At 40.8% G+C, this 27839-nt stretch overlaps 4 protein-coding genes across 10 annotated transcripts; 3 read left to right on the top strand and 1 right to left on the bottom strand.

Moving 5' to 3' along the window:
- Window positions 1-436: 436 nt before the first annotated feature.
- LOC6576439 lies at window positions 437-8120 on the top strand. The gene is made up of 9 exons (XM_002002393.4): window positions 437-811; window positions 872-1182; window positions 1248-1333; window positions 1818-4413; window positions 5769-6313; window positions 6461-6615; window positions 7215-7425; window positions 7491-7598; window positions 7658-8120. The coding sequence occupies exons 1-9, from the start codon at window positions 544-546 to the stop codon at window positions 8058-8060; spliced, it is 4683 nt and encodes a 1560-aa protein (XP_002002429.1). The 5' UTR covers window positions 437-543; the 3' UTR covers window positions 8061-8120.
- Window positions 8121-8735: 615 nt separating this feature from the next.
- LOC6576436 (non-lysosomal glucosylceramidase) lies at window positions 8736-24725 on the top strand. 2 transcript variants are annotated; one of them, XM_015165179.3, is made up of 7 exons: window positions 8736-9244; window positions 19736-20005; window positions 22028-22548; window positions 22612-22867; window positions 22930-23303; window positions 23377-23610; window positions 23675-24725. In XM_015165179.3, exons 1-7 carry the CDS (start codon window positions 9018-9020, stop codon window positions 24532-24534), a joined length of 2742 nt encoding a protein of 913 aa, XP_015020665.1. In that variant the 5' UTR covers window positions 8736-9017; the 3' UTR covers window positions 24535-24725. The 2 variants fall into 2 exon arrangements, with proteins under 2 accessions (XP_015020665.1, XP_002002426.2); XM_002002390.4 differs by having other exon boundaries at window positions 21914-22548.
- On the bottom strand, window positions 12882-27752 carry LOC6576435 (transcription termination factor, mitochondrial). Of its 5 annotated transcripts, XR_006357059.1 has the most exons (7): window positions 27174-27752; window positions 26685-27114; window positions 26037-26187; window positions 25718-25963; window positions 14318-14636; window positions 13171-13253; window positions 12882-13094 (listed from the first exon to the last, which is right to left on the bottom strand). XR_006357059.1 is itself a non-coding variant. In XM_015165178.3 (5 exons), the coding sequence occupies exons 1-4, from the start codon at window positions 27628-27630 to the stop codon at window positions 25721-25723; spliced, it is 1281 nt and encodes a 426-aa protein (XP_015020664.1). In that variant the 5' UTR covers window positions 27631-27752; the 3' UTR covers window positions 13152-13253; window positions 25718-25720. The 5 variants fall into 5 exon arrangements, 2 of the variants coding, with proteins under 2 accessions (XP_015020664.1, XP_002002425.1); XR_006357058.1 differs by lacking the exon at window positions 14318-14636 and having other exon boundaries at window positions 25714-25963; XR_001449390.3 differs by lacking the exon at window positions 14318-14636.
- LOC6576437 lies at window positions 15004-17589 on the top strand. 2 transcript variants are annotated; one of them, XM_044008530.1, is made up of 2 exons: window positions 15004-15157; window positions 15249-17589. In XM_044008530.1, the coding sequence occupies exon 2, from the start codon at window positions 15328-15330 to the stop codon at window positions 16894-16896; it is 1569 nt and encodes a 522-aa protein (XP_043864465.1). In that variant the 5' UTR covers window positions 15004-15157; window positions 15249-15327; the 3' UTR covers window positions 16897-17589. The 2 variants fall into 2 exon arrangements, with proteins under 2 accessions (XP_043864465.1, XP_002002427.2); XM_002002391.4 differs by having other exon boundaries at window positions 15005-15248; window positions 15320-17589.
- Window positions 27753-27839: the final 87 nt, after the last annotated feature.

Here is a 27839-nt window from a genome sequence, read left to right as displayed (position 1 = left end):
TATATTTATTTACTGTGTAGATCCTTAATATATGAAGTTTTCTTTGTATTTTTTGGAGTGTACATAAATTAAGTTTGCGTATCATATAAATACATATTTTATATAATATTTATGATGATTTAGATTGCTTCGATTTGACCATTACTTATTATACAAAAACCTATTGGAATATCTAATATTGAGTATGCCAAATTCTCCTTGAAGGAGTCTTCCGACTTTTGAGCACAAGTTCATAATCTCCTCCTTCACTTATCTCGATTCCAAAGATTCGATTTTTCACTTGAGAATATTAAATTACTATTCTAGCTTTTTAGCTTTAATTGCACGATTATGTAAGTATTTTAAAATAAAATATACATTTAATTAAAATGCTGATATACAGTTTTCGATTCAAAGAATCCAATAAATCATTTGTTAAATATATAAAGAAAATAATCTACATTCAATGCCAGTTGAATTTGCCTTAACCTTCAGAAACAAAGGAATATTTTCGGTTTTTATATTTCTGAAACACCGGATACATTTGAAAATAAACTGGCCATTATGAGTGTATTGAGTACCCGAAGAACGGAATATAGCGGTCGTCGTAGCACTCGAAAGTCTCTGACCACATCAACATCAGGAAGCTACGAAATTTTCTGCGTCAATTTCTATGACAACGGGTTGCGAGCGGTGCGAGATGAATATATCAATCAGATCAAGCTCGGGCTGCGACAATTTCTGTTTGTCATCGATCTGGATGGTGAACTGGAGGATAATCGCTTGGCCAACCGGAGGAGGACTCGTGCCAGCGGCAAGGGCAGACAGTCAGGTGAGCAGAGCACTAACTGACTTACTCCACCTGATCAGCATTTTTGGTGTTTACGACTAGAACTTTTGACCACCGATCCTGTGACCCACACGCTGTTGCGCATTCAGAGCTGTCTGCGTGAATACGAATTTATAACCCGCAAGATTGAAGCGGAGCTGAGCTTCAATATGCTCAAGTACTATCAGAAGAATATGCCCGCCCAGCTAAAGATACGTTCGCCTGACTCCAAAAAGGAAAAGCCAGCCGAATCGAAACGCTCGGCCAAGTCCAAGGACACCGATACCGTTTCGTTGGCCAAAATCACATGCTTTAGTGTAACGGCTAAGGAGCACCACAAAGTGGGCAAGGGCCAACCCCTGTCAAAGCGTCGGGTAAGGCTACGAATTGAATTTGTCTTCTTATCAAGTCTAATTTTATATCTTCAATTCGATTTCAGTATATTAAAGATGCTCCTGCCAACACGACAATAATCATTGTCATCATTGGTACCATCAAAAATGACTTCTACAAGACTCTGCTCGTGTAAGTTGGACGAAAATAATTTCTTGACTGGGTTAGGGGTTGAGAATGGAATGAGCTCGAAGCAAGTTTGCTCCTAGGCTAGCTTTTGAAGTTGAACAGAATTATCTGATTAATAATTTTGTATTGATTTGGTATTAGGTTTTCGATAGACTCAACAAAATATTTGGCTTTTGTTTAGGGTTTTTCGATTGGTGGATTGCCGGAAGAGCGGGCTTTTGGTTTTTCAACGTTTGATCTTCATATTTCCTTCCTAGAATAAACAGCTGAATTTCGTTCATTTCGTTTGTTAGTCCGAGTTAGAAAAATGAGAGACGTTTCGTTTCCGTTGGTCCAAACAATGTTCGATCTTTTTCCTATTTCCTTGAGCACAAATTGTGGAATGATGATGGCTAACGACCTGATGAGCATTACACTAACTCGAAAATTTCCTCTTTTGATATACCTTTATGGGTAACTCCAATAACTTCTTCATTATCGCCTTCAGAATGAATCAGCCGTTGCGTGGAATCGTGCACTTTCTGCCCAAGGAGTGTGCCTATGATGTGCTGGTGCCGCGTCCACGCATCGAGAAGGAGCGCCGCGAGACCATCGAGATGATCCAGGCCGATATTTATAAACTGCGTAAGCGGGTGTCGAGCAAGCCCGTCGGCATAATGCAGCAGCAGCTGCCGCAGATGTCCATGTGCCAGGCGGCCAGGTATTCGAAGAATATTTTTGATCAGCTCACCTGGTTTCTGTACGATATGAAAGTGTTGCGGGAGCAATATGACGAGTACTATGTGAAGCCGTATTGTCAGATCGATGTCAAAATGAGTCCGGGCACCAGCATGCTGGATAGCTTTCAACTGGCCGACTCTCTGAGCATTCAGGGACACTATTTGAAGGCTGAGATGCCGGCGGTGCACGATGACGATGCCTCGGTCTATTTGTACGTCGAGTCATTGATGTGTACGTTCGGTAATCCGCGCGATTTGATGACCGAAATGGAGGTACTGATGCTAGCGAATCCCACATCGAATTTGTATACCAAAACTCTGGATAAAATCAAGGTCTATTCGAATGCCTTCAAGAGCATTATTAAGTTGATGAAAAACGAGCTGTTGTTCGTCGAGGAGGCGAATACGCTGCTCGAGAGCGTTATATCCTATATGGATCAGAGCCTAATGCGAAATATCTACCATGCGTGCTTGGAGTACAATGTGCTGCGGCGTTATTTCAGCTCCGGCTACATCATAGAGAAGCTCTACTATACGCCCTATAATGGCGATGGGGAGCCGCAGCATTTGCCCAAATTCGCCCAGCTATATTTGACCGACGATTCGGTGTGCCAGCGCATTATACAGCTGGTCGATGAGTATGACAATTATAATATAGAGGAAATCCAACCAAATATACGGCTTTTCACGTTTCGGCGCGTCCTGAACGAGGTCTTTGAGAATGAGAAGCAATTGGTTATACCGACACGTCTATGCTTTCGCGACTTTACGCTCTATGAGATGCAGGAGTTTCTCAGGGATTTGGTCACGCCTCAGATGTTCGAAACAGCGATCGATGTTAAAGGGGAACACCCGCAGTCCGATTATCCGAGCAACTTTAGTCTGGACATTGCCAGTGATTTCGAGGAGACGAACACGACGCCATATAGCTGTCCGCCACGGAAGCGTTATAGTATTGTCCAGCCGAACGTGTTCGTACGCCCCAAATCGCTGAAGGCCCAGAGGATGATGGACACCAAAAAGGATGTGGAAAAGAAAGAGACTGCGTCGAAGGAGAAGTCACCGCAACTCTCCCGATTGCGGAGCAAGGAAAGTTTTCGTGTGTCTACCAAATCAGCACGCAACTCCACGGGGCGAAACAGTGCACTTCGCAGAGAAGTCTCCAAATCGAATGACTCTGATAAGCCAACATATATTGGTCTACGACCGGATCATCCGATGCTCAAGGGCTACAATTTGGATGATGCACGGCAGACGATCAATGTGAAAAACTCCAAATATTACTTTGAAGAGGGCCTAATAACGCTCTACGAGGAGAAATGGAACTTTAGGCAGATGAACAAATGCCTCTCCCTTGAGATAGATAAGCAGACATTATTCCTGACCAACGAGCTGGGCAGAATGGATAATGTGTCGCCGAATATACGTTTTCAGACACCGAATGGCATTAGCTTACGGATAAAGCCCAATGGCGACGAATGCGCCAAGGCGGTGGTCAATTATCCAAATGGATTGACCCTCTACTGCCACGACACCCATGTGGAGAACTTGTGGTCGGGTCAGCAGAGTGAGCTGAACGAAAGTCGGCGCGTTTATACGCCCTACGGCTGTGTCATCACTTTCTATACCAACAACGATATGGTGATGATAATGCGATATAATGGTGAGGTCTATCGATTGTATAGCACGCCGGAGGTGGTTGAGGAGGACGAGGGCGTGGTTGAGGATGATCCCAGCTTCATCAATGCCTGCTCCACACAATCAACGTACAGCAGCTACAGACCCTTGCCCAAATGCACGGCCAAAAAGTTGAGTAAGCCGAGGAATACATCGTTAACGAATCGCACAGTAGGCGGGTCGGATGCGAAGGGGCGGCGTTCGCAGGAGGCGGGCTCCACCTCATCCGAAACTCTAGCCGCACGGACGGCCAAACTGGAGGCGCGTCAAATGAAATTGACCCAGGCAACAGCTCTATTCGCCAGCATCGATGCGGAGATTAAGTTTCTGGAATTCATTATGCAGCTATTCAATCTGACCTTCAAGCACTTGAAGCTGACCACATCGCTGGGCAGCGTCGTCCACGTGCAGGGCAATGAGATACGGTGCGGCAAGCCGATTCGGGTAACGGAATGGCATGATTACTACGCCAACGAGAGCTATGCCATGCGGGATGATGGTTTGCGCATGGTCTGGACACATGATTCACTGCGCTGCTATCACAGCGATGGCACCTTGATCACCACCAGAACCACGTCTCATTGGGATCAGGGCATTGCCGAGGACGATATTGATAAGCAAATCAGTTCGAGCAGCTCTCATTTGACGAAGAAGAAGCAAAATGACACCGATGTCGATTCTGATGTGGTAAAGTTGAACATAAATCTAATTGACAGACTAGAGGATAATTAGACTGACTAGAGATAATTAGATAGCATACAGCTATACCTTCTAGTAGAAGGTTAAATAGTTATTTAAACAAATTTATGTCAACCTACAAAAAACTGACTCTGGACGTATTCGAACCGCAGCTCTCATCAAGTAACTCAATAGCCCTTCGCGCAACATCTCGACCCGTGTGTGTGTGTGTGCTTGCAAAGGCAACTTAAAGCATTTGCATGTGTGTATGTGTGCCTCAGCATAGCCAATAGGAAGAGCATTTAAATGTATGTGTGCGTTTGCAAAAGCAATCGAATGCATGTGTGTTTCGAGTTGGGCCAGTACATTTCACTGTATGTGTGCGCTTGCAAAGACAACAAAGACAAAGCGTTTGCATGTGTGTGTGCCTATTCAAAGCCAATAGGAAGAGTATTTGAAGCAGGTGTCCACCAGTGTTGGCAGCTTAGCGTCTTTTAGGTTAGCCTAGCTCTAGATCTAGCCTGTTTGAAAAATGAGTATAGGAGAAAATATATAAGATTGAGGAAGACGTCGTAGTCCTAAAGAGAACTATAGAAAAGAAGGAAGTTTATGTACGTGAGTTATTAGATATATTCAAATTTACGTAATGAGCCTATCCGATTTAACTATGCGTGTTTCTTTGTCTATATATCTTGTTTGTATGTCTGTTTGCATATCTCCCTCTGTCTGTCTCCCTGTCTATTTCTTAGTCTGTCTCTCTCTTTCTCTGCCTAACAAAAAAAAGAGACGAAGAAGAACTTCATCGCTTGAAGTAGCAGAGAGTGTTCCCTACCTAGCCTCGGGCTCAATATTTGAGTGCGTCTTGGGGTTTGAGTGAAATTCTCTCTATATAAAGGGCAGCAGCTGTAGCATTTCTTCAGTCGCCCAGACCTGGTGGAGGTCAGTTGTGCAGTGGAGTAAAGTGAAGTGAAGTGGAGTGAATTGAAATGTGTGATCACTCAGCTAAGCATTAAAGACTTAGAGCAAATATTTAAAGGAAGTTTTTAGAGAAAACACTTAGGAGAAATTGAGGAATTAAAAAAAAGGCAATACTTAAAGGAAACAGGAAAATATTTACAATTAAAGGAAAATATTTACATTCAAATGAAAATAATTACCAGTAATACTTAGAGGAAATATGTTGAAGAAACACCTAGGAGAAATACTTAAAAGGAACGCCTAGAGGAAATATATACTTAGAGGAAATGCTTCTTCGATCTGTAGCACTATTATATAGACGAATAGTCCCTTCTCTGCATAACTACACTTTAGAAGACACATAATAGCTCATAATTAATGCTGATATGCCGACAACTGTTCCACAGGGCACCATCTATATAAATGTACCAGGAGGTGGTTCGTTTATCGAGCCACAGGTATCAAATCATTCAGTTCAGTCAACAGTGAAAGAAGAGGAAATCGAGCTTATAGAGGAAATCGAGCCTGAGGATATGTTTGTATATGACTATAGCTTCACAGCTTACGAGCCCGATGAGTATTTGATCGAGAACAAGTATTACGCCGGCACCAAATTCAATTTTACGCACATCAATAAAGTGGATCTGAAGCTGGAGACGAGCATCTATTCCGCTGACGATTTGCAATTTCGCATCTATACATTAGAGGAGTCGATGCGTGAAAATATGCAGGATATCGAAGAGGAAACCATTAACGATGATACATCCTCCGAGCCCGATCCCGACGAATGGACCAAGTATACCGGTGGGAAGAGAACGTTGAAATTTCCCAATCAGAGCGCCGCGGTGACCATTCAAGCACCCAATATTCAAATCGATATGCTAATGGATCGTTTGGAGATTATAGCAAATTTGCGTAAATTTAGCTGCGATGACAATACTTTTGTAGTGCGGTAAGTTAACGGGCTTTAAGTTGAGGGCAGATCTATGTACCGTGAAAGCTCCGACAAGAGATTCCTGTGTTGGTCTAATGTAGTTTAATTAGTATAAGAGAAGGCTGTCTTTTACATCTAGAACTATCAAACTCCCTCTTCCTACAGCGATAGCATTCAGCTAAAAGTGGATATGCAAAAGGGTCTTACGAACGCATTTCAGTCCTGGGTTGAAGAGTTTCACCAGTTTATCAAATGCTCCTGCGCCAAATGGCGCACCGTCTACTTTGTGGAGGCCACTCTGGACGATTGCCGTAAGAAGGGTAAGAAATACCAAGAGGAAAACTCAGTTATTATAATTAATTAATTGATATCCTAGCTCTTATATTAGCAAAAATATATCACTTTTCATACCCTGAACCCATTGAAAATGGGAAATCAGGGTATAATGGTTTTGTTAAAATGTATGTAACAGGCAGAAGGAGGCGTGGCAGACCCCACAAAGTATATATATTCTTGATCAGGGCGACGAGTCGATTTGGCCCTGTCCGTCTGTCTGTCCGTCCGTCCGTCCGTCCGTATGTATGAACTCGTCGATCTCAGAAGATATAAGAGCTAGAGACTTGAATTTTTCCTAGGTCCGTGTATATCACGCGCATATCAAGTTTTTCTCTAAATATCGATAAATACCCCCGATATTTTATTATCGATTAAAAACCTTATCGAAAGCTAGTTATTTAATTATATCTCCAACACCTTTCGAGCTAGGGCTTCCAAATTTTAAATGTAGACTCGTTTGTATGTATGTGTGCCGAAAAGAAGTGCAGAGTGATTAGAATATCAGATTAGAGGGTTCAGGGTATCTCCTAGTCGAGCGGTCTGGACTAGAGTCTTCTTACTTGTTATCCATTCATTTGTACAGGTATCGAGCTAATGAAGACCGTCCCTCCAATGGGCTCATTTAATTTTTGTGCGGGCAACTTTTTTATTGATCCCGTGGAGCTGAAACCGATGGCGAAAAAAATGGAAACCAAATTAAAATTCTACGATGAGGATATGCTCAAATTTCCACGTTTTCCCACCAAGGCGGAAACGCCAAACATCCCACAATTTGCCACTGTAATGAGCACAAGGTAAAGCGAATTCAATGAAATATTCTTCAAATTTTCCAGTTTAAAGTTCCCAATTCCCTAAATAGAATCTTCGTGGAAATACCTGCACAGCTGGCCTATACAGATCGCATCCATTTGTTTCTCGATCCTTTCGAGAAAATCAAGTTCCGCAAGCTCAAGCATCGCTTCAGCGAGTAAGTTCGTTGGGCTTCCAGATCACAGATATTTCCAATCTCCGATTATCTCTTTGTAGAGCGCTCATCTTCCACTTGCATCCTCACCTACGAGGTCTCGTCCACAAAGAGATTAGCAATCGCAGCTGGCGCAACTATCACCTGGAGAACAAGCGACGTCTCTTTCAGGAGCAACAACGTCTCAGCCTTTATGTGGCGATGCTACGGCACAAGGTCTATCCGAATTACTTCCAGTTCAAGGATCGCTACCATTATCATGTGCGGAATATAGATTTCTTCGAGTTCATGTCCGCCAAGTGCACCGAAAAATCGCAGTTTGAGCGCTTTAGTGAGGCCCAACAGGAAACCAAGTCGATGGCAGCATCAGAAAAGGATCAAGGACAGGCAAGCAAGGGTCCGCCTCTCTCTAAATCTCGCCGCAAAAAATGTTTGTGCCCCAAATACTTGAATTCCCTCACATAGAAAACAATTTGTGTTTAGTCGAGCATTTGAAGTGTAATAAATATATGTTAAAGCACTCAAGAAACTGATTTTTATTTAAATTCAAAATCTTTCTTTTCTTCAAATTGAAAGCGATCTGGTATAGTGAAGTTTTTATACAAATTCTTGAAGTAGATTATGTGTAATAAAAATATGTATGTGAAAACCAAAAAAAAAAAAAAAAAAAAATATTTCTCATGTAAAACTTTGTTATTTGCTTGCTGTTTCCTTTTTCTAATTTACATAGCATTTGATTTTTGACTTATTACAACTTATTCGAATTACGCACAAAGCCTTTTTGAAATTTAAAACTGTGCGCAATTGTTTGCACGTGTAATTTGCAACTTACAACCTTTTCTGAAATTATTTAATTTATTTATTTTATTTATTTATATGGAACACTTTATTTTTAGTCATTAACAGCCTTTTTCCAATTTTAACTCGAACAATTTAGCATTGCCAAAACCCTGCACGATAGGCATGCACTGTCATACCGGCATAAATTGCAGCTATCGCACGCAACAGCTGTTTTTTGTTATGGTTGGCAATAGCCAAACATCGATAACCGGCACACACAACGATAGTTCTAACGCTAGCGCTCTCTCTGCCGCTCTGTCTCTTTTTCTCTTTCTGCATTACGCTCATCGTGTTTTGCTCATTTGTAGTTGATTTGTTGCGGCGTTCGGTCGTGTGTGCTTGTTGCTGTCGTTTGTGTCGCGCGCGTGTGTAATTCCTTAATACAAAAATAATAAAGCAAATAATATGAGGTGCACGCAATTGTATTAATTAGCCCCGTAAACACAAAGTCAACAAAAGCCAAAGCGAAACTATTATAATCCAAACTAGTCAAAAACACAAATAAATAAAAAGAAAAACACACGCACAAACGCAGCGCCAGTAGCAGCAGCAGCAACAACTACAGAAAGAAGAACAACAACAATGGCCAGTGGCAACGATGCAGCCGCTGGGGATTCGGCCAGCGCCGTCTATGCAGAGCAACTGCAACAGGAGAAGGAGCATGAACGGGAACCGGAACCAAATGAACTAACCGCTGTGCCGCGCTACGGATTGAAACTGAAGTTCGATCACGTTTGGCCAGAGAAACGCAATCAGAATTTACGGCCATCGATAAAACAATCGCTGCCGATGGTTCCGCTTGTTTGCAGGTGAGTGAGTCAACGTCGCAGTTGACGTCGACGCAGCCGTCACCGTCGTGGTCGCTGCAGATGCTGACACGAGTGGACAGAGCTGAGTAAATAATTAATTTAAGGCACATAATGCGAAATCAATATTAGGCCTACGTATAAACACGGACAACAACAACAGGGCGAACACCAACTCACTCCCGATCCGTGCCCTTGCGTGCCAAATATAGCGTCAGGTCCTGGTCACACATACACAGCGAGAACACAAACACACATACACTTAAGCATACATCTACTCACACAAACAAATTTATTCATAAATTGAATACTTTCGGTGCGCTTGGCGCCAACGAAATTATATTAATTCGCCAAAAGCGAAGCCTTCGCTTTAGAGATGAGAGCTTAAAGCTATTTGGAGTATTGCTAATTATTGTAGAAAGAAAGCACGGAAAAGAAGAGATAGAGATAAATTTTGAGACTGAGCAAGATAAGAAAAATAAAATTTTTTTGATCAATTTGAGAGATACTCTGAATAATTAATTTACATATACAAACATTTGAATAAAATAAATTTATATTTAGTTATTAAAAAATTCCATTTTAACTTGAAGAAATTGCAAAAATTGTACTATTAAATAACGTAAATTGTATTTTTCAAATGATTTTGAACGCTGAAGAAAAAAATATATATTTTTTATAATAATTGACTGATTTCTTCTTATATATTAAATGTCTAAAAACAAAAAAAAAATATATAAACCATAATTGATTGATTTTCTTTTGTTACCAGGGCTATACAAAATAATTGTTAAGTTATTCTTTTAGTTGACGCTCTTGCCTTGTGTTAATGTCCTTATAAATAATAAATTAATAACATCAATAAATTAAATAAACTACACATAAAACTGAAAATCTAACAAAACATCTCCTGAAAACATTTGCATTTATTTCTATAAATGTGACGGTTCTTAACCCAGTTCCATCTCTAGCTAAAGGATAATTATAGGCATTGCCTGACTTGTCTTGCACTATAATCTTCATCTCAGTTTCGTTGCATTGTTGGCTTTTCTATTCTTAAGAATTGATTGCGCTGCGATATGCGCTGCTTCAAATTGAAATTGTGTCCTTTTGATAAGGACCTTATTAGCGCTCTCGCTCGCTCGCTCGCTCGCTGTACATAGCTAACACAGTTGACTTTGGCTTGTGGCATGCCCCATTTTGGCGGCGCCACAACTCAAATTGTTGCCTTTGTCGCGGCCCCTGTCGGCCGCCCCGCCCCGCCTCTCATCCTTTTTGTCTGCTTCACATTGGCGCCAACTTGGGCGCCCGCTAGCGTGTCCTGGCTACATTTATGGCAACAGAAATGGAAAGGGGGGAAACAAGAAGAGAAACCTGAATATGTGTTTGCATTCGCTCTTTTTTTCGTTTTTGCTCAGCTGTGGCCCTTTATGAAATGCCAGCTAGGCAATCAACGAAACGCGAACTACTAACTGACCTATCTGAAATACATACGCCTGCCCCAAATTCCACCCCAAATTCTCTAGCACCCTGCCTACCTCAACTGCGGACTACCTCAAACTCAGCCAGTGCAATGAACTCGCTTTTGTAACTTGCATTTGGCATCTAAATGTGGGTCAGCGCTGCAGCTTCTTAGGAACTATCCAAGGAGCTAGACAACATCTTATAAAACTTTGTACAGTGGACACTCGTTAAGTGAGAGGAAGATACTTTGGAGTTTAGCAACCAAACAAGGCATTTGACAACATCTGAACTTTGTTAAAGGACAATTTGTTTTTTTGTTTTTGATTTAATAATTAAATATTTTAAAGTAGTTAAATATTTTTAACCTATTTTTAACTAGAACCGAAAAAGGGGTGACCGAATTTGTTTAATATCAAAATAAGAACAGGAAAATCTATTAAAAATCTATTTCAAACTGACATTTTTAAAGCATTCTTTATGAATGAAAATGAGCACAAATCGAATATACCTATATATTTATAATTTCTATATTTCTATTTTTATGTCGATAAAACGTATTATCAAGAAATTGGAAATCTAAAAAGACATAAATTTTCCTATTTATGGTGCATTCTGCCTTTCATTTCCTATGATAAATTTAACTTATTTTTTTTATCACTAATCAAATAAAAATAAAACCATATAGCTCCAGTATATTTCCCCCTTAATTTTATTCCTCTTCGCTTGCCAGCTTTGAGGTGTTACCTATTCTTATCTCTAATTCAACAAAAACTTTTTACCTTCTCTTGTTGACATTATTATCGATAAAAAAAAAAAATAAATAAATAAATAAAAAACCTTATAAATAAAACTTATATGTTACCCTTTCGAATATTCGCCATTCATCGACTAGTATATTTTTTAGTGTTATGGGTCTATATGTATATAATATACATAGCGTGCATACATTTTTAAAGTCGTAAAATTATTCGCTTGTTAGTCATAGATATCAGAGCGTTGTATCATTTTCTGCTCTTATCTGGGAATGTGTAAAATACTATTATATTATTATTTTTTGTTCACCTTGTCGAGTATATGAAACATTTTAGTTGGTATTACTAATGCCAATCTTATCATATCTGGAGTGTACATTTTCATGTATAATCTGACTTGTTGCATGTGGATAGCCGTTTGAGCATGATACAGCTTTATTTTCGGCTATTTCTGAAGTATTATATTGACTTTGATAGGGCAACGGTTCTATATATGATGACATAAGAGCTCAGCACAGAAGAATGTATATACTAAATATATGATCAATATAAGTTACCTAATAAAATGTACAATGAAAAGTAGCTGCCTAGTAAAAATATATTATTATTGCTGTTTGCTTAATTTTTTGAAATAGACTCAAATCGAAGATGAGCCATATGTTCAGCATGTTCAAGTGAAATATCGCAAAGAGTACAGTAGAAATAGTTCGTGGAAAAATCAATATTTGCGTATATCAAATAACAATAATAATAAGAAAACAAGTAGTGTTACGATATAAAATGAAACTCCGAAGAATAAATTACTTTGCCCCAAAGCTGAGATTCTGAGAAACGTGTACTCTATGTTTCTATGTATTATAATAAAATAATCTTGAAAACATTTCACAGCTGTTCAATTTTTAAGTAAAAAAAAATGGAACTAAGATTAGAAATAGTTGTGCAAAGTGCGTATACCCTTGATGTGTAGGCACATTATTTACTCTATACATATGTATACTATAATACACATGCTGTCCAAGTACAGCTGGATTTTGATAAGCTCTAAGCAGCAAACCTCGAGCCAGCTGCATATACAGAGCGGATTCCATGTAACAATTCCGGCTGCTCTTTGTTATTTCACACAATCAAAGATAGCATCAATTTGTAGCCCAGGCGAATAACATGTGTGTTCGAGTTTGTCGCAATTTGTCGGTGTGCGCTGTGGGCGTCAGGACTTCCAGTGAATCCTACTTGATTCCTGATTCCTTCCTTGGCAACTTGTCACACATGAAACTGCCTGAGGCATGCAACCAGCCAAGCAATGTTTCCCATAGATCGTTCCCTCCCTCTGCTGTGCTGCAGCTCAATGAATTGTTGGCATGCGTTTAGTTTGTTGATTGATGTCATTTCGGATACCCTGTAAAATTGTTTTCATCGGCAATCTATTATTTTTGATGATTCTTCTTTATTTAATGGTATGATATCCATATGATATGATGCCCATAAAAATAAATTAAAACTTTTTCATTCATAATTTGTCGTATAACTTTATGTTCTTAAATTCAAATTTCCATTTTACGTGAACTTTATTCGTAGTATATTAGAATTAAGTATGTAATTCCTGAGGCATTCATTGTTGATCTCCAACATAATTAGACCTAGAATTATTTTGTGGGTATAAGTTATCTTCCATATAATATAAACTTCCATACAAATTTTATATTTTATTCATACTTTCTTTTATTCAACTTTATCGTAGTACAGTCTTGGTTCCTTAAGAAGCTTTCTGAAGATTTTAATTGTAGTTCTTTTATCCACTGTAACAAAAACAAAGAAATAAAAGAGTTTTACGATAACAACATTTTTTTCGTTTTCTCGAAATTATTTAAAAGTTTAGTAAATGAAAACGCGAAAAAGATTCTGAATAGATGTGATGTGTGCGTACTTTTATAAATTACTGCATGTGGTTAAATATTTTTTCTGTTAATTTCCACATTTATTTCAACTTAAAGCCAGTTAAGATTCATGCATCTATTGTAGAATAGTAAAAGTCCACAAATTCTAATGTTAATACTCCATTTCACATATGTACATATACACAATCACTAATAATAGTTCTCGTTTCCCAACTTAAGAACAAATTCCCTCCCAGGGCAACTTCTAGTCGAGTATGTCCAATCCTTAAAAACTTATCTTCCTTCATTTCATTCACTTCTCTTTTCCTCGCCCTGCACTCAAATGACATGCTCATCCAGGCATTCAGGCTGCAACTCCCAAAAGCACTTTCCTATATTGTTTTTCCATGCGAGGCTTTTCATCTTAGAAAACGTACAAATCTTTCATTCGTGTCTCCATAAAATGAAAGCAATTTTTATGCCTTTGGGGAGTTTTTTCTTCTGAAATTTTCCTTTTAGTTTTTTTATTTTTGCTGCCAACTTGTCACATTTTATTTATTTTTGGCTTTGGTAGGGAAGAATTTTCATTTACTTGCTCATTTATTGCTGTCTAGAATGTTGGAAAAATATGTTTTAGAATTCCTGGCTGCATTTTATTTTTATGGAATTGCGTAAAAATAACAGGAGAAATGTATTTGAATGAAAGATTTATTTTCGTTTTTGGCTGAGAATTTTATGAACGGAAATTTCAGTCGATGACTGCGAGAATTAGCTTGGAGTTCTTGTCTATTTAGTCAAAATAATGATTTATGAGACTTGTAATAGAAATACGTCAAAGTTTCTGATAAGAAATTCTGTGAATTAGCTGAGTGATGAGTTGAAATATTTATGATTCAATTAAGCTTAAAATATTTGATATATCAAATTTATCAACGCTCAATAATCGCTTACCAAATCTGTATATGTATGTATATATATAGCCATACCTATGTTTCTGTTTCCTAATTCAATTTGTCGTTTCCATTTGCAACTGTCCTGAGCTGACATGAAAATAGTCTTTTAATTGAATTGCCAGCTGGACTACCTCTAATAGGGCGAATGAATGAAAACTTTTCCTTCTTCTTCGCTCCCTCGGCCACAGTTGGGTGGCTCGTAGGTCAGCATTACCTTGCCTTGCAGGTAATTCGCAAAGGTGCAAACCCAATGCCTGCAGCAAGATTACAAATGAAGTAGGAAATATTGTTGCAATGTGCCCGGGTGGGCAGCTGAATGGAATGAAACTAGATGCCTGGCTGGGATGGCTGGCTAAGTGGATGAAATGGAATGAAATTCAATTATAACTTTGTAGTTTCTCGTTGCAGAACTGTGAACTAATAAAAGCATTACAACGTAGCTGACTTTTTACATTAGATTAAGTTAGTTAAAGCTATTAAATGATAAGCTGCAACTAGCAGAAGCGAGTGCGCTTGAGGCAGATGGGATCGACTCGATAGACTGAGCCAGATTATGAACTTTTGTAAATCCTGAAGCATCTTAAATATTTAATAAACAAATTTTCTAATACAATATTTACAATAAAAGATATAGCCATATATATATAGAGTCATATATGATCAAAAATCTTATCTAATTCAAGTTTCACTTTTAGAATAATTCAAACTTGGCGAAACTTCAAAAACTATTCTACAAGCATACCAAATCAAACCTTTGCGTTTATTATCATGAAGTATTTTTTTTTTTTAAACATAATTTCCGAATCTCTTCAGTCAATCAGTTAAAAGACCCAAGCAATTCATTAATACGAGCTACTTCTATTTTGTAATTTCGTATGTATTTCAATAATCCCGGTGAAAGCGTTGTGTGTGCGAATATTTATGGGAACAATTTCTCCCAATCGCTTGATATATGCGAATTTAGGTGAGTGGTGACCCAAAAGCTTCTGAATGAGAAGGCTGATTCATCGATCCATAACAAAATCAAATAAACAGATAACAGGATGAACCGTCATGAGAATATTGTGTGCAAGGGCTGCAGTAAGGTGGACTTTACGGGCCGCTGTTATCGTTGCCTGAGTTGCCAGGACTTTAATATGTGTGCGGAATGCTATGAAAATGATTTTACCACTGCTCAGCATCCATTCGATCATCCGGTCAAGTGTGTGTTCACGCCGGCCGACGTTGAGCTCTACTTTGGTGGGGAATATCTAAACGATCCGCCGCAGAGCTATCGATGCCCCTACTGCAAGCAATGGGGCTACAATGAGTCCACATTTCTGGAGCATGTCTCCGCCGAGCATGTGGGCGCCAGCACACTGCTGGTGTCCACCATGGTCACCCTATTCGAGCAACAGCAGGCGGTTCGCCTGTTTCTAGAGGACGAACAGCTGGCCGTATTTGCCTCGGCCGCAACGTCACGCAACGAACTGATGAACCGCAACGAGGGCTCGCTGGATCTCTTCCTGGAGCCACTCAATCCCAATGGCAGCTATCAGCGAGAGCATCCGATATCGCCGCTAACGTTTCGCGTTGCCAAGCCCGGCGCCGTCGAGGTGGCGCCCTGGGTTGCCGATGGCAGCACCCTGACGGCATCGAACAGTAACCACAACGTCGACAATAATTTTTTGATACCGGACCCAGTGCGTCGTCAGTCCCTATTGGATCGTGCCCGGCAGCGTCTCAGCTTCGATAGACCGCCGCTGCCGATGCAACAGCAGCAGCAGCCGCAGCATCAACAGCAGCAGCAACAGCAGCTTCATCATCATCATCAGCTGAGCGGCCATCCTACGCTCTCCGAGATGATGAGATACAATGAGCCGCTGCCCACCAGTCGCACCAGTCGCCCGGGCAATTTTCGCATGGTCGCCAATCAAGCGCCCAATCAGCCAACCAACGGTCGCACCATCAATCTCTTCGGGCACAATTCGGCGACGGAGAATATGCGACGTGCCTTCTATCCGCCCGGCGACATTACCCGGACGCGTGCCCAGCGACATCGAGCGCCGCGCATACAAATGGAAAGCTTCCCGACCAGCGGAGTGCGGCAGGTGCATATGCAGCGCTTGCGTGGCGGACCCGGCACGGGCCCGGCGCCGGGACCCAGTCCCGGCCAGCGTCTGGTCGAGTTCAGTGAGTTGACGCACGGCGCCAACGAGCTGCTGAACCAGAATATCGGCTCGGGTGCGGTCATGTTACGCACCATCGAGGAGGAGGAGCCACAGCCACAACAACAGCAGCAGCAGCAGCAGCAGCAACAACAGCCGACGGCTGAGGCCAAGCAATTGGAACAGGAGCGTGAACGTTATCTGTGCTATCCGTTCCTATCGGCCACATCGACTGCACCCTGTCCACCCGAGGAGCAGATCACATTCTTGGCCCAGCGCGCCGAGTTCGTGGCCCAGCTCCTAGCCTCGGTGCTCTGCGAGGAGGAACTGACCGGCGGCATGGGCGCCATGGGATCGGCTGACGACGACTCGCTGGACAAGCGCAGCGTAATTAAGCGATCGAATAGCGAATTTGTGGGCGCCGGCGACTCCAAGCTGGATCTCAAGCGTACTACATCATGCTAAAGCTCAAATCGACTCTCGTCCAGTTCTAATTCGTTTTGGTTCACTGTGGCAACAGCAGCAGCAGCAGCAGCAGCAAAAACTTTCGTTGATATTCTTTAACAAATTAACATGCACAACAAATTTTTGTAATTTCCCATTGTCCGATTTTTGGAGAGACCAGAGACCTCTTTATATATGTATATTTATTTATTTTTGACCATGCGGCCTTTAGGCGCGAGCTTTTAAAATTTGCAATTGTCGTGATTCCATTTGGGTCGTTCCATATGGACTTTTAACCAAATAGTAGTAGGATATATTTGACGTGATCTAATCGAACGCTGAATACTATAAGTGACTGTATACCAGATATTTCAAAATTAAATCGATAAGTTATCGATAAATTATTGTAACACAGCATCAGTATAAAAAAAATAAAATCGACAAGTCAAATGTGGACAAAGAAAAATTTAATGCGAGACTAATACTGCAACTGTATAATATCGATAAATATTTTTAAAATTTTAATGGGCTATTTCAACAGCTATTAAGAGAAATACCAATCGTATATCATCTCTTCTTCTCAATGGCGGAGAGATTGATTAATAGATTGATTTTCGATAAGTGAAATTTATAGATTTTTAGGAAACACTTCTTAAAGACGATCAACTTAATAAAAGTTCAGACCTAATCCTCGAGTGGGTATGACATCGATAATTTTTAAATTTTTATTTGCTCACAGATCATTGCAAATTTAGCTATTTAAGAACTGATTAAATTATTCGATACAATTTTTAAAATTATTTTATAAATGCAAAGTTAATATAAACACGAAGAAAACGATTATAGACTGTTATCGATAACATCAAATCATCGACTAATATAAAACGAAGAAAGCTACTGTAGGCTATTATTGATAACATTAAATCATTGATTAATATTGCTTAATTATTCTTGGTATTTAACATCGATTAATAATATCGATTTTATGTTATTGTTTTTAGTAATCGATAACATATTGATACTGTAGCCTATAGCTGTAGAACTAGCTTTACAGATATATTATCAAGCTCTTCATCATAATATAACATATAGAATATAAAATAATATAAAATAGATCAGGCCAAGTTTAAATGCGCCCATGTTGTTATAAAAGACCACGCCTTACAGTCCCACCTTTATACCAACTCAGCAACAACTCACCACGAAAAAGTGTCATTAGAGCCGCTGCCCACAATTCAAGCTCACATAAATAGCGTGCTTCTCGAGGGCCAATTAAAAAGTCAAATGCCTCGCGGCCTGAAAGTGGAATTTTCTTGGCAGCTCCGCCAACATTTTGAGATTGACCACATTCTCGGTGGTCGCTAAAGAGGACTCAGCAAATTATTTTGTAAATACAAAATGCAAAGTGAAAGAGAACATTTTCATGTATACATATATATAACGGGGGGATAATCTGTGAACAGAAATTTAATTTTTAAATTGAAAATAATTGAATAAATTGAAGCGCGTCTGAAATGGAAATCCCTTTGAGTCAATCAGACGTGCCATGCGCTGCAGAGGCGTTTTAAATGAGTTTTATCTCATGGGCTTATAGGTATTTGAGTTGTAGATATCTGTATGTGTATATCGAGATGCTGAGAATAATTCTGATTGCAAATGATTAAATTTAATGAATTCATTTAAGTTTATTTTTTATTATTATTGTTATAATGTTGTGTTTGACACGCATTAAGCCTTATTTTGTTTGCTATTATTCATGAGTGCTTATAAATATTCGATATGCAATAAACAATTGCTTATTAAGATTCAACACAGCTGCCCCTTAGTCAGCCAATAGGTATGTGTGTGTGTGTGTGTGTGTGTGTGTGTGTGTGTGTGGAGAGCTGTCACGCCTTGTCAAAAGCATAAGTGTGAAGGGTTTATCCAGAATGGAGGTAGCGAATTGAGTATCGGTATTCGTATAGCTAAATTGAGGAGAGCTTATAAAAAATAAACAAGCAGATGAGCACATTCCGTTTTCATAGAAGAACTTATCAAGCGGATAAATATACCAAGCGATTAAATAATTCATTTATTGCTAGTTGGTAACATGGAACTAGGCAAGCGCAAGTTCTATTAAAATGCCTTTGTTATGTGTTATAAGCCTAGACTTGTACTAGATTTTATCCAACTATCAATTTGACAAGTAAATTAACTGCCAGTTAAACTTGTCCAAAAGCCACGAAAATTTAGTTGTTCTAACATTGGACCTTGAAGAAAGACCCTGAGAAAATCGTATAAGATTATATTATAAGAGGTCTTTAACTTTTCAACATCATGTCAAATGTGTCATGAAGTTCCGAAGGAGTAATTTGCCAGTCGATTAGCTAAATCTTAGCTTTAGATACAGAAACAACAGTAAAGTGTTGTATGTAAGCGAGCTGACCGTTAAGTAAAACTTGGCTCTCGATTGACCACACTTATCATGTGTCGCAGCACCATTGTAGCTATAACACTAGGGCGGTTTCGTTCGTTCGTTCTCTTAGACACTTCCGCCTGGCAACCCAGCGCCATTGACCCTACAGCCACTTAGGCTTGGTTTCATGCACTTGAATTTCGCACCACCGAGAGAGTGACCTTCGGAAAGTTAGGTGGGCTTGGGTGAGCGTGGTTGGGTCGGGTTGGCATGTCTCAGTGACTAGCCCTGAATTCGATATATGTTTGTATGTATGTAGGCCACCCCAGTTTGGGGCTAGGCAAACATTTACGCAGTTTGTGACATCAGCGTCAACGGCATAATGAAGTGAGGGAGTCCATTAGAGTGGCACAAATCTGATAGTCTCTCTCTCTCCCTATCTCTCTCTTCCTCTTTCTCTTTTAGATATGCTGCCTACTATTGGAAGGTGTCGCGCGAAGGTCGTCGCGTCTATATGGACTACTACTACTTGGAGAATGGCAAACAGATCTATGGCGTGCCCATTGGCGGCATCGGCGGCGGCAGCATTGGGCGTGGCTATGCTGGAGAATTCTGTCGCTTTCAATTGCGCCCGGGCATCTATGAGTACAATGTGGTGCATGCGAATCAGTTTATCGTAACCATCAAGGATCACAAAGGTTGCACCATATTTCAGAGTTTGCTCTCCCGATGCAGGTGAGTTGGTTACTAAGAAAACTAAGCTTCAATCGAACTATTCCTTATCTAACTTAAAGCTGTAATTCTTAAAAAATCTAACTATATCTATTATTCAATTTGTCTACCACAAATATAAATCGATATTCAATATATTGAATAAAATTTGAACTTCTATCATTTAGTTTGTTTTTCGTAAATATCTAACTATCAATACTGTACTTCAACTATCGCAAATATCTATCATCTATATTATCTAAATGAATATTGTACTTCTACTTCCCACATTTAGTTTCATATTCAACAATATCTAACTTTATCTACCATTCAATTTGTCTATCACAAACATCTATCAATCTGTATTTACTAATCAATATTGAGCTCTTAGTCAACCATTTCATAATCACAAATATTTGTGCTTAACAGATTTCTGTTTTATTTGTTCTGCTTTATTGCTTCGCACTTCTCTTGCTTCTATTTATTATATTTGTCTCTGCTTTTCAGCTTTGGCTTTGCGCTGTTCCAAATATGTTTTTCATTCGCAAAGTTGTTTGTGCCATTTACGCAATATTTGGGATATTTAGTTCTATTTGAATTGTTAACACAAGTGATATCTAGCTTTTGTGTCTTGTGCAACTCTAATCGAGTGACATTTATTACATGAACTGGCATTTGCTCAGCTTTAATGCTCGTTCACGTGATGCAACAGAGAGTTGATTGGCTTTGTCAAAATCTGACTGAGAGCAACAATTTTTGCTGCTAGTTTCTTCTTATATGGAATATTTTCTAGAGTAAATCAGTTTCTAAGAAAATTATATACTATAAATATGAAAAGCGTGGCAAATCATGTTAAACCATACAAATCTTGTAGGTAGAACACTTGGATTTCATTTACTGTATAGATCCTCAATCTAAAAATTTAAATTTTAAACGAAATTGAATTCTATTAACACAAAACTGTTAATGTTTTATTTACATAAACAGTTTTAACTAAGCTCAATGGTTTAACAGTAACAGCGCCAATCAATAACATTCTGTTACAGTTAACAGTATAGTTTGTTATTATTAATGATAATTTGCACGATTGAGCTTTATTAGGGTATCTAGTCTTCTTTTAATTGAATTTTGAATCCATGAAATAACTCGAAATATTATATCACAAAACAGTTCTTAGCTAACATTAATGTAAGCTAAATAACCTGTAATCTCAATTAGCTCAACTAGCAATTAAAATTGATTATAAAATTGTATTCCAATCGAGTTTTCAGCCTATAATTCCTGTCATCTATTGTTAGCTTTTATTATTAGTCAATACAAGTGCATAGTTAACCCTATTTCCAGTTATCAAAACTATCAAATTACTTTATAATATTTAGTTTTTACCTGTATATAACACTCTGTCCTATATACAATGTTTACATCTGAATACATACTTCACAGTTTCTCCTATTTCTTGCTTCTATATAGTTTATAGTCTCTCCCACTTCCAATGTAACACTTTCCTAACTGAAACTTTTCTCGAGATACTTCAAATGAACACCTTTCTCCACACTCTAACACTGTAATGAATGTCCCCATAATAATAACACGGATTAGTCTCCACTAATTAACGTTCAAATGTCAACGAGTTTGAATTAGAATTTCACAGTATAATATTTCGTTTTTTCTCTCATTTTCGCTGCACCTGACAACAAACTATAAACAAATACCAACCATGCTCACGAACACGGGGATATGTGGAATAAACAAATAAAACTAAATAAAAATTGCGCTTCCATATGACTTTCTGCTTTTACTTTTGCTTTTGCTTCCGGGCTGTCTGTCTGTCTGTGTGACTTTGGTTGTGTGTTTGCTTTTGCTTTTGCTTTTGCGCGCGCGCGCTTCGATCGACAACAACAAACCATATGTCATCCATTTGGGAATGTGTAGCACGAAATCATTCAAGGCAAAGACAAAGACACCAAGCACCAACAACAACGATATTGATGCCTCGACCGATGAGGCCGAGGCACAGAGCACTAAATGTCAACTGCCCCATTGCAGCTGCAGCCGGAACCGCCAGCCGCTGAGCACTTGGCACTCGAATATCGAGGACTCTCGCTGCAGCTATACGGGTCTGTATCCGCGCGCCTGGACCGAATACGATCTCTCGCACTACGGCGTCCGTTTGGTCTGTCGCCAGATCTCGCCGGTTATACCGCATGACTACAAGGAGTCGAGTCTGCCGTGCGCCGTCTTCGTGTGGTCGGTGCAAAACGTTTGCGATCAGGAGCGCAAGGTCTCCATCACGTTCACCTTCAAGAACGGCACGGGCAACAAGAAGCAGGATGCAGAGGGCAATCCCGAAGCGCAGCTCATCGCCGAGGGCAATGCCAAGGGCGTGGCCATTAGGCAAACAATTGCCGATATGCCCTGCAGCTATAATCTCGCCTGTCGCGTGCTGCCCGAGATCAGCATAACGCGCTGCCCGCAATTCGATCCGGCTGGCAGTGGGGAGCAGCTGTGGGCCCAGCTCAAGGAATACGGCCAGCTCAACGAGCAGCCCACGTCGGAGACGCTTAAAAGTGGGTTTGACTGAGACTTAATGCAGTCTGAAATCCAATTCAAGTTCCTCTTCTCATTCACAGCTAAGGACATAGGCGTCGCTGTCTGCGCTCAGCTAGCCCTCAAGCCGCAGGCATCGCATGAGCTGGAATTCGTGCTGGCCTGGGACATGCCCAAGATTCAGTTTCCACGCAAACTGCAAACGCACACGCGCTACTACACCAAATACTTCGATGACAGCGGCGAGTGCGGACCAAGGATATGCGAATATGCATTGAAGCACTATGCCAGCTGGGAGCGACTCATCGATGCCTGGCAGCGACCCATCCTCAACGATGAGTGAGTCCGCACCACATATATACAATATATTCGTAGCTAATATCTCTGTCCCATATGCACAGGGGCCTGCCTGATTGGTACAAGTGCGCCATATTCAATCAGCTCTACTACATCTCGGACGGCGGCACAATCTGGCTGAAGTGCGACTCTTCCTTGGGCAACCAGCTGGCCTTCGATGATCCGCGCTTGGCCTACGGCCGCTTTGGCTATCTGGAGGGACATGAGTACAGAATGTACAATACGTACGATGTGCACTTCTATGCCTCGCCCGCTCTGGCCCATCTCTGGCCCAATTTGCAAGTCAGCTTGCAATACGACTTCAAGGATGCAATTGGCGCCGAGCTGAATGACACACGGAAAATGTTGTACGACGGAAAAGTGATGCCGCGCAAGATCAAGAATTGTGTGCCACACGATCTAGGGGATCCCGATGAGGGTAAGTAGTTGTAGTTGGACTTCAGTAAACCAATTGCCTATTGATTGAAAAACCCTTTCATTTTCACCTATAGAACCCTTCACGCTCATCAACTGCTATAACATCCATGATGTCAATGACTGGAAGGATCTCAATACAAAGTTCGTGCTACAGGTTTACAGGGATTACTATGTGCTCAACGAGCTGGCCCAGGCGCAGGCGGACAATGCCAGCAAATTCAGCTCAATCGAGTTCATCGACAAGGAGAGTCTCTACGAGCAGTACAGCCAGGACAACAATCGCAAGAGCTCGGCGGATGGCAAACAGCGTAGGCAGAAATTCAACTATATAAAATAACAGTTATATATCTACATGATTCCTCAACCTTACAGAGAATCGCAAATCTGCTTCCATGTACATCAATGAGACGAATGGCAAGGTTTATCTGATGGATGCCATGGTCTATCTGAAGTCCATGTATGGCGCCTGCAAGGCCATCATGGAGCGCACCATTGAGTATGATAAGGATAACGACGGACTCATCGAGAACACCAAAATGCCGGATCAGACCTACGATGCATGGGTTATGGATGGACCGAGCGCCTATTGCTCCGGCCTCTGGCTGGCTGCACTGCAGGCTATGTCTGTGATGGCCACGCTCTTGGATCAGCCGAACGACTGTTTGCGCTACCAGGACATATTGGAGAAGGGCAAGCGTTCGCTGGAGGAGAAGCTATGGAACGGCAGCTACTATCGCTTCGATTTGTCGCACAATCATCGCGACACGATCATGGCCGATCAGCTGTGCGGCCATTGGTATTTGAAGTCGTGCGGCTTCGACTATGAGATCTACCCGAAGGAGAATGTGCGCACCGCCCTGAAACGCATTTACGACAACAATGTGATGGGCTTTCACGATGGCAACATTGGCGCCGCCAATGGCTTCATAGCAAACGTCAGCGAACCGTCGAAGCCGGGCCATGTCGACAACAGCAACATTCAGGCGGAGGAGGTGTGGCCAGGCGTTGTCTATGCCCTGGCCGCAACCATGATACAAGAGGGCATGTTCGACGAGGCCTTCCAGACAGCCGGCGGCATGTACAAGACTCTGTCGCAACGCATCGGCATGAACTATGAAACGCCCGAGGCGCTCTATGGCGAGAAACGCTATCGTTCCATTGGCTATATGCGACCCCTGAGCATTTGGTCCATGCAGGTGGCCTGGGAGCGACGCCGTGCGCTACGCGACTAAGTCCAGTACCAGTACCATCAATATGATCTACAAGTTGAGTTATCTATGTTTATATATGTACGCGCTACCAAACCAAAGATATTTCCTAAGCTAACACACACAAAGGTTCTTAGCTTTTAGTTACTCTGTTTTGCGGTCGCAACGTTACGAGCTTAAGATGCAAGAAAAGTGGTATTCAAATGTTTAAACAATTAGCTTTATATATTTATGTATTTGTTAAAAACTAAGTTCAATCCTTTACCTGTTCTCAATGTCTTCTCTAGCCACTCAGTTTATGCGAAACACACACACACATACACTCGCTAAGATCTATCAAGGGGCACCGGCCTAAGCGCTCTGCTCTGTTCCAAGTACAATTATTGAATGGTATTCATCCAAGCACAAAACGTATTTAAATGTTAGCTAAGTCAGTTGTTTACAAATTTACAAATTTACTCTGCTGGCTGCATTAATTATTATAATTATATATATATATATATGTGTATTTATGTCTATACAAATTAAGCCAATTATTCAAATATTTCAAATGTTGCTGTCGAAAATAAAATTCATGAAAGAAAACTGTGGGAAAAAGAAATATTTTTGTAGGCTGTTGGGAATTTTCATGACTCTGAATGGTAAGTCAGTTCTTAATATAAGCCAAGCACACAACGTTGAGTTTACCTAGGTAGATATTCATTTATAAGAAACATGGAAATAATGAGGGACTTGAACATTAAAATAATTTTAGAGAGAAGTACGCATGAGGCTTCTCACTCTTCCGAATCTCGTCACTTGCATTCAAAATTTGTTAACCAGGAAGGACATTGCTGAATAAGTTTTTAACTTATTTCTCATATACGATTTCAATTTAAAAATAGTCTGAATTTTTCATGAACATTTCTCGCACAATTTACAACATATTCTCCCATTTTATAAACATATCCCATAACTTTTTAACAAAATTCAATTTATAAATGCAGACTTATCATAATCTGATCTATTTAATCAAGAAACAGCTTCTTCAAGACTAACTCTAAATAACCAAAAGATATTGATGTTTCCATTTATTAACGGTCTGAATTTGTGTAGCAAGCCAACAATTTATCGCAGTTTAATTCAAAGTAAAAACTATGTACATATATAACGCTAGGCAATTCAGTGGCCCTTTAAGATCAACAGTTAAAATTGTGGACCTACTTACGGCTCAACTGCTGTTGATCTGTTGTGGCGCACCATGCTGACTGTTCCATTGCTGCAAGAACTTTTCATATTCCCGTCTGCTGCGACACAGGATGACCAGCGTGGAGGGTCGACAGCCGAGCGACTGCAGCTCCTCCACGCGCTGCTGCGTGGTCTTTAGGCTGTGGCACAAAATCCGCGGTACTTGCGCAACTTCAAAGCGTGTGAATTTCGCAACGTCTAGCAAATAGTCCAAGACCTCTTTGATCTGTTGGGAAAGTGCAGTTACAGTATACAGTTATATTTACGAAAAATGAGGCAATTCTAATTTATTGGCAAACCTTTGTAACGCGCACTGTGTGCACCTGCGGATGTCGATCCATAATTGCCTTCGTTTCGCTCACACTGAAGCCCAAGCGATGCGCCACATACTCCACCACGGTGGAGAATTCGCCCAGCACCTGCAGCTCATCCAGGGAAAGCTTTAGAGAGCTGTGAGAGAGTACAAATATATTGAAAGGTTTTATATGAAGCATGTATCCACTGTATCGATAATGTTTGTCTTTATGTTAAGAGTATATCGATCTTGTGTGTAATGTAAGGAATTATGTTAAGTACATGTTAAGTACATGTAAAGTTTCTGCTTCTAGCCTAGGGTGAGCTTCAGAGAGTTGTATGAAATATGAACGATGTAGCACAAAACAAATAAAATGTCTAGGAATCAGTTTCGTTCACTCATACTCTGAGAAAAGATTAAGAGAGCAACCGATTGCATCGGTTTTAACGAACAATCACACGAATAGTTCAGCTCAAGACGCTTAACAGAAAACAAAATAGCCGAAGGTTCTTGCTCAGGGTGAGAGCAATCGTATAATACTAATAATAATAGATCGGACAGACATTGAAAGGTCAATTTGGACAGTAACACTCATAAGAAACCAATCCCATTTTCAATCTCTTGCAGACTCAAATATCTTCCTTTTATTTACCGTTGCAGTATAGGTTCCGGGCAACGCACCATCCAAGGCATTATCTTATCCTTTTTCGCACGTTGGGCGCGCTCCAGGCGCAGCTCCACAGCCTTGGGAGCATAGCGAAAGGCCCACAGATCACGCAGTATGTTAATGGGTGAAACATTATAGTTGATCATGTGCTCCAGATTCTTCTCGAACATCTCATATGGCATTTCCAGTATGAAGAGTCGCTTCGACAAATATTTTGTGACGATCTCGGGGCTGACGCCCAGCTTTTCGCTGATATAGTAAACGCGATTCTTTTGCGGGTATTCGTTGGTCTCGGCATTCAAGGTGCCCACCAGCTTGCGTAGGCGTGGCACTGTAAGACGCAAAAAGGGCACGAAGTGATTGATGTCGAGCATGTGCATCGATTTGATCAGCTCCAGCTTAAGTTCCAGACGCTCTAAAAAGGGATTAAGAATTATAATTTTGAAGGAATTGAAATAATTGATTCATTCGTACGCCGATCGAGCCCCAACAGCCAGGGATATTCCAAAAAGCTTTTCTTGCTCACGCCCTCCAGCAGCAGCCTGTCCAGCGCATTTGTCAGGCAGCGATTGCGATAGCTGCGACGCACTTGCTCATCGCTCAGAATGCGCTGCGCTTCGCCTTCGGTGAGCCGAAAACGTTCGCGTATCGCCGCTATTACAGCACTGGCGCGACTGCCGCTCTCCAGCTCTGTGCGATACGGCACATACTCATTGTCCGCCTCACTGGCTGTGGGCGTCGCATGGTTCCTGATGCCGGCTGCGGCGGTGGCCAGTGTGGGCTGCTTTTTGTTCAAGCGACTCTCGCAGGCGTATTGTGTAAAAAGCGCGCGGCTGACATCTGTGGTTTGAAGCAAGCGCACTGCGTGTGGATATGTTTGCCGCTGCAGTCTGAGCGCGCAATCAAAGCGACGAGTTAGATTGCGCAACATTTTAGAAATATATGGTGAAAATAATGATGAAATCGTTAAATATATTAAACACTAAAACTAATACAATTTATACGCGCAGAACAAGTTACCGAACAGCTGAATGTACGGCGTTGCCACCATGTTTGTCTTGGTCCGCTTACTCGCTGAGTTAAGCAGTCTGGTCACATGGTCTGGTCGCATGTATAACAGCTCTGCCTTAGCCTCTTTGC

Source organism: Drosophila mojavensis, unplaced genomic scaffold (assembly GCF_018153725.1).
Source record: "Drosophila mojavensis isolate 15081-1352.22 unplaced genomic scaffold, ASM1815372v1 contig_36, whole genome shotgun sequence".
Classification (NCBI taxonomy): Eukaryota; Metazoa; Arthropoda; class Insecta; order Diptera; family Drosophilidae; genus Drosophila; species Drosophila mojavensis.
Note: the sequence above shows the minus strand (reverse complement) of the source record. Positions and strands in the feature narration are given on the sequence as shown.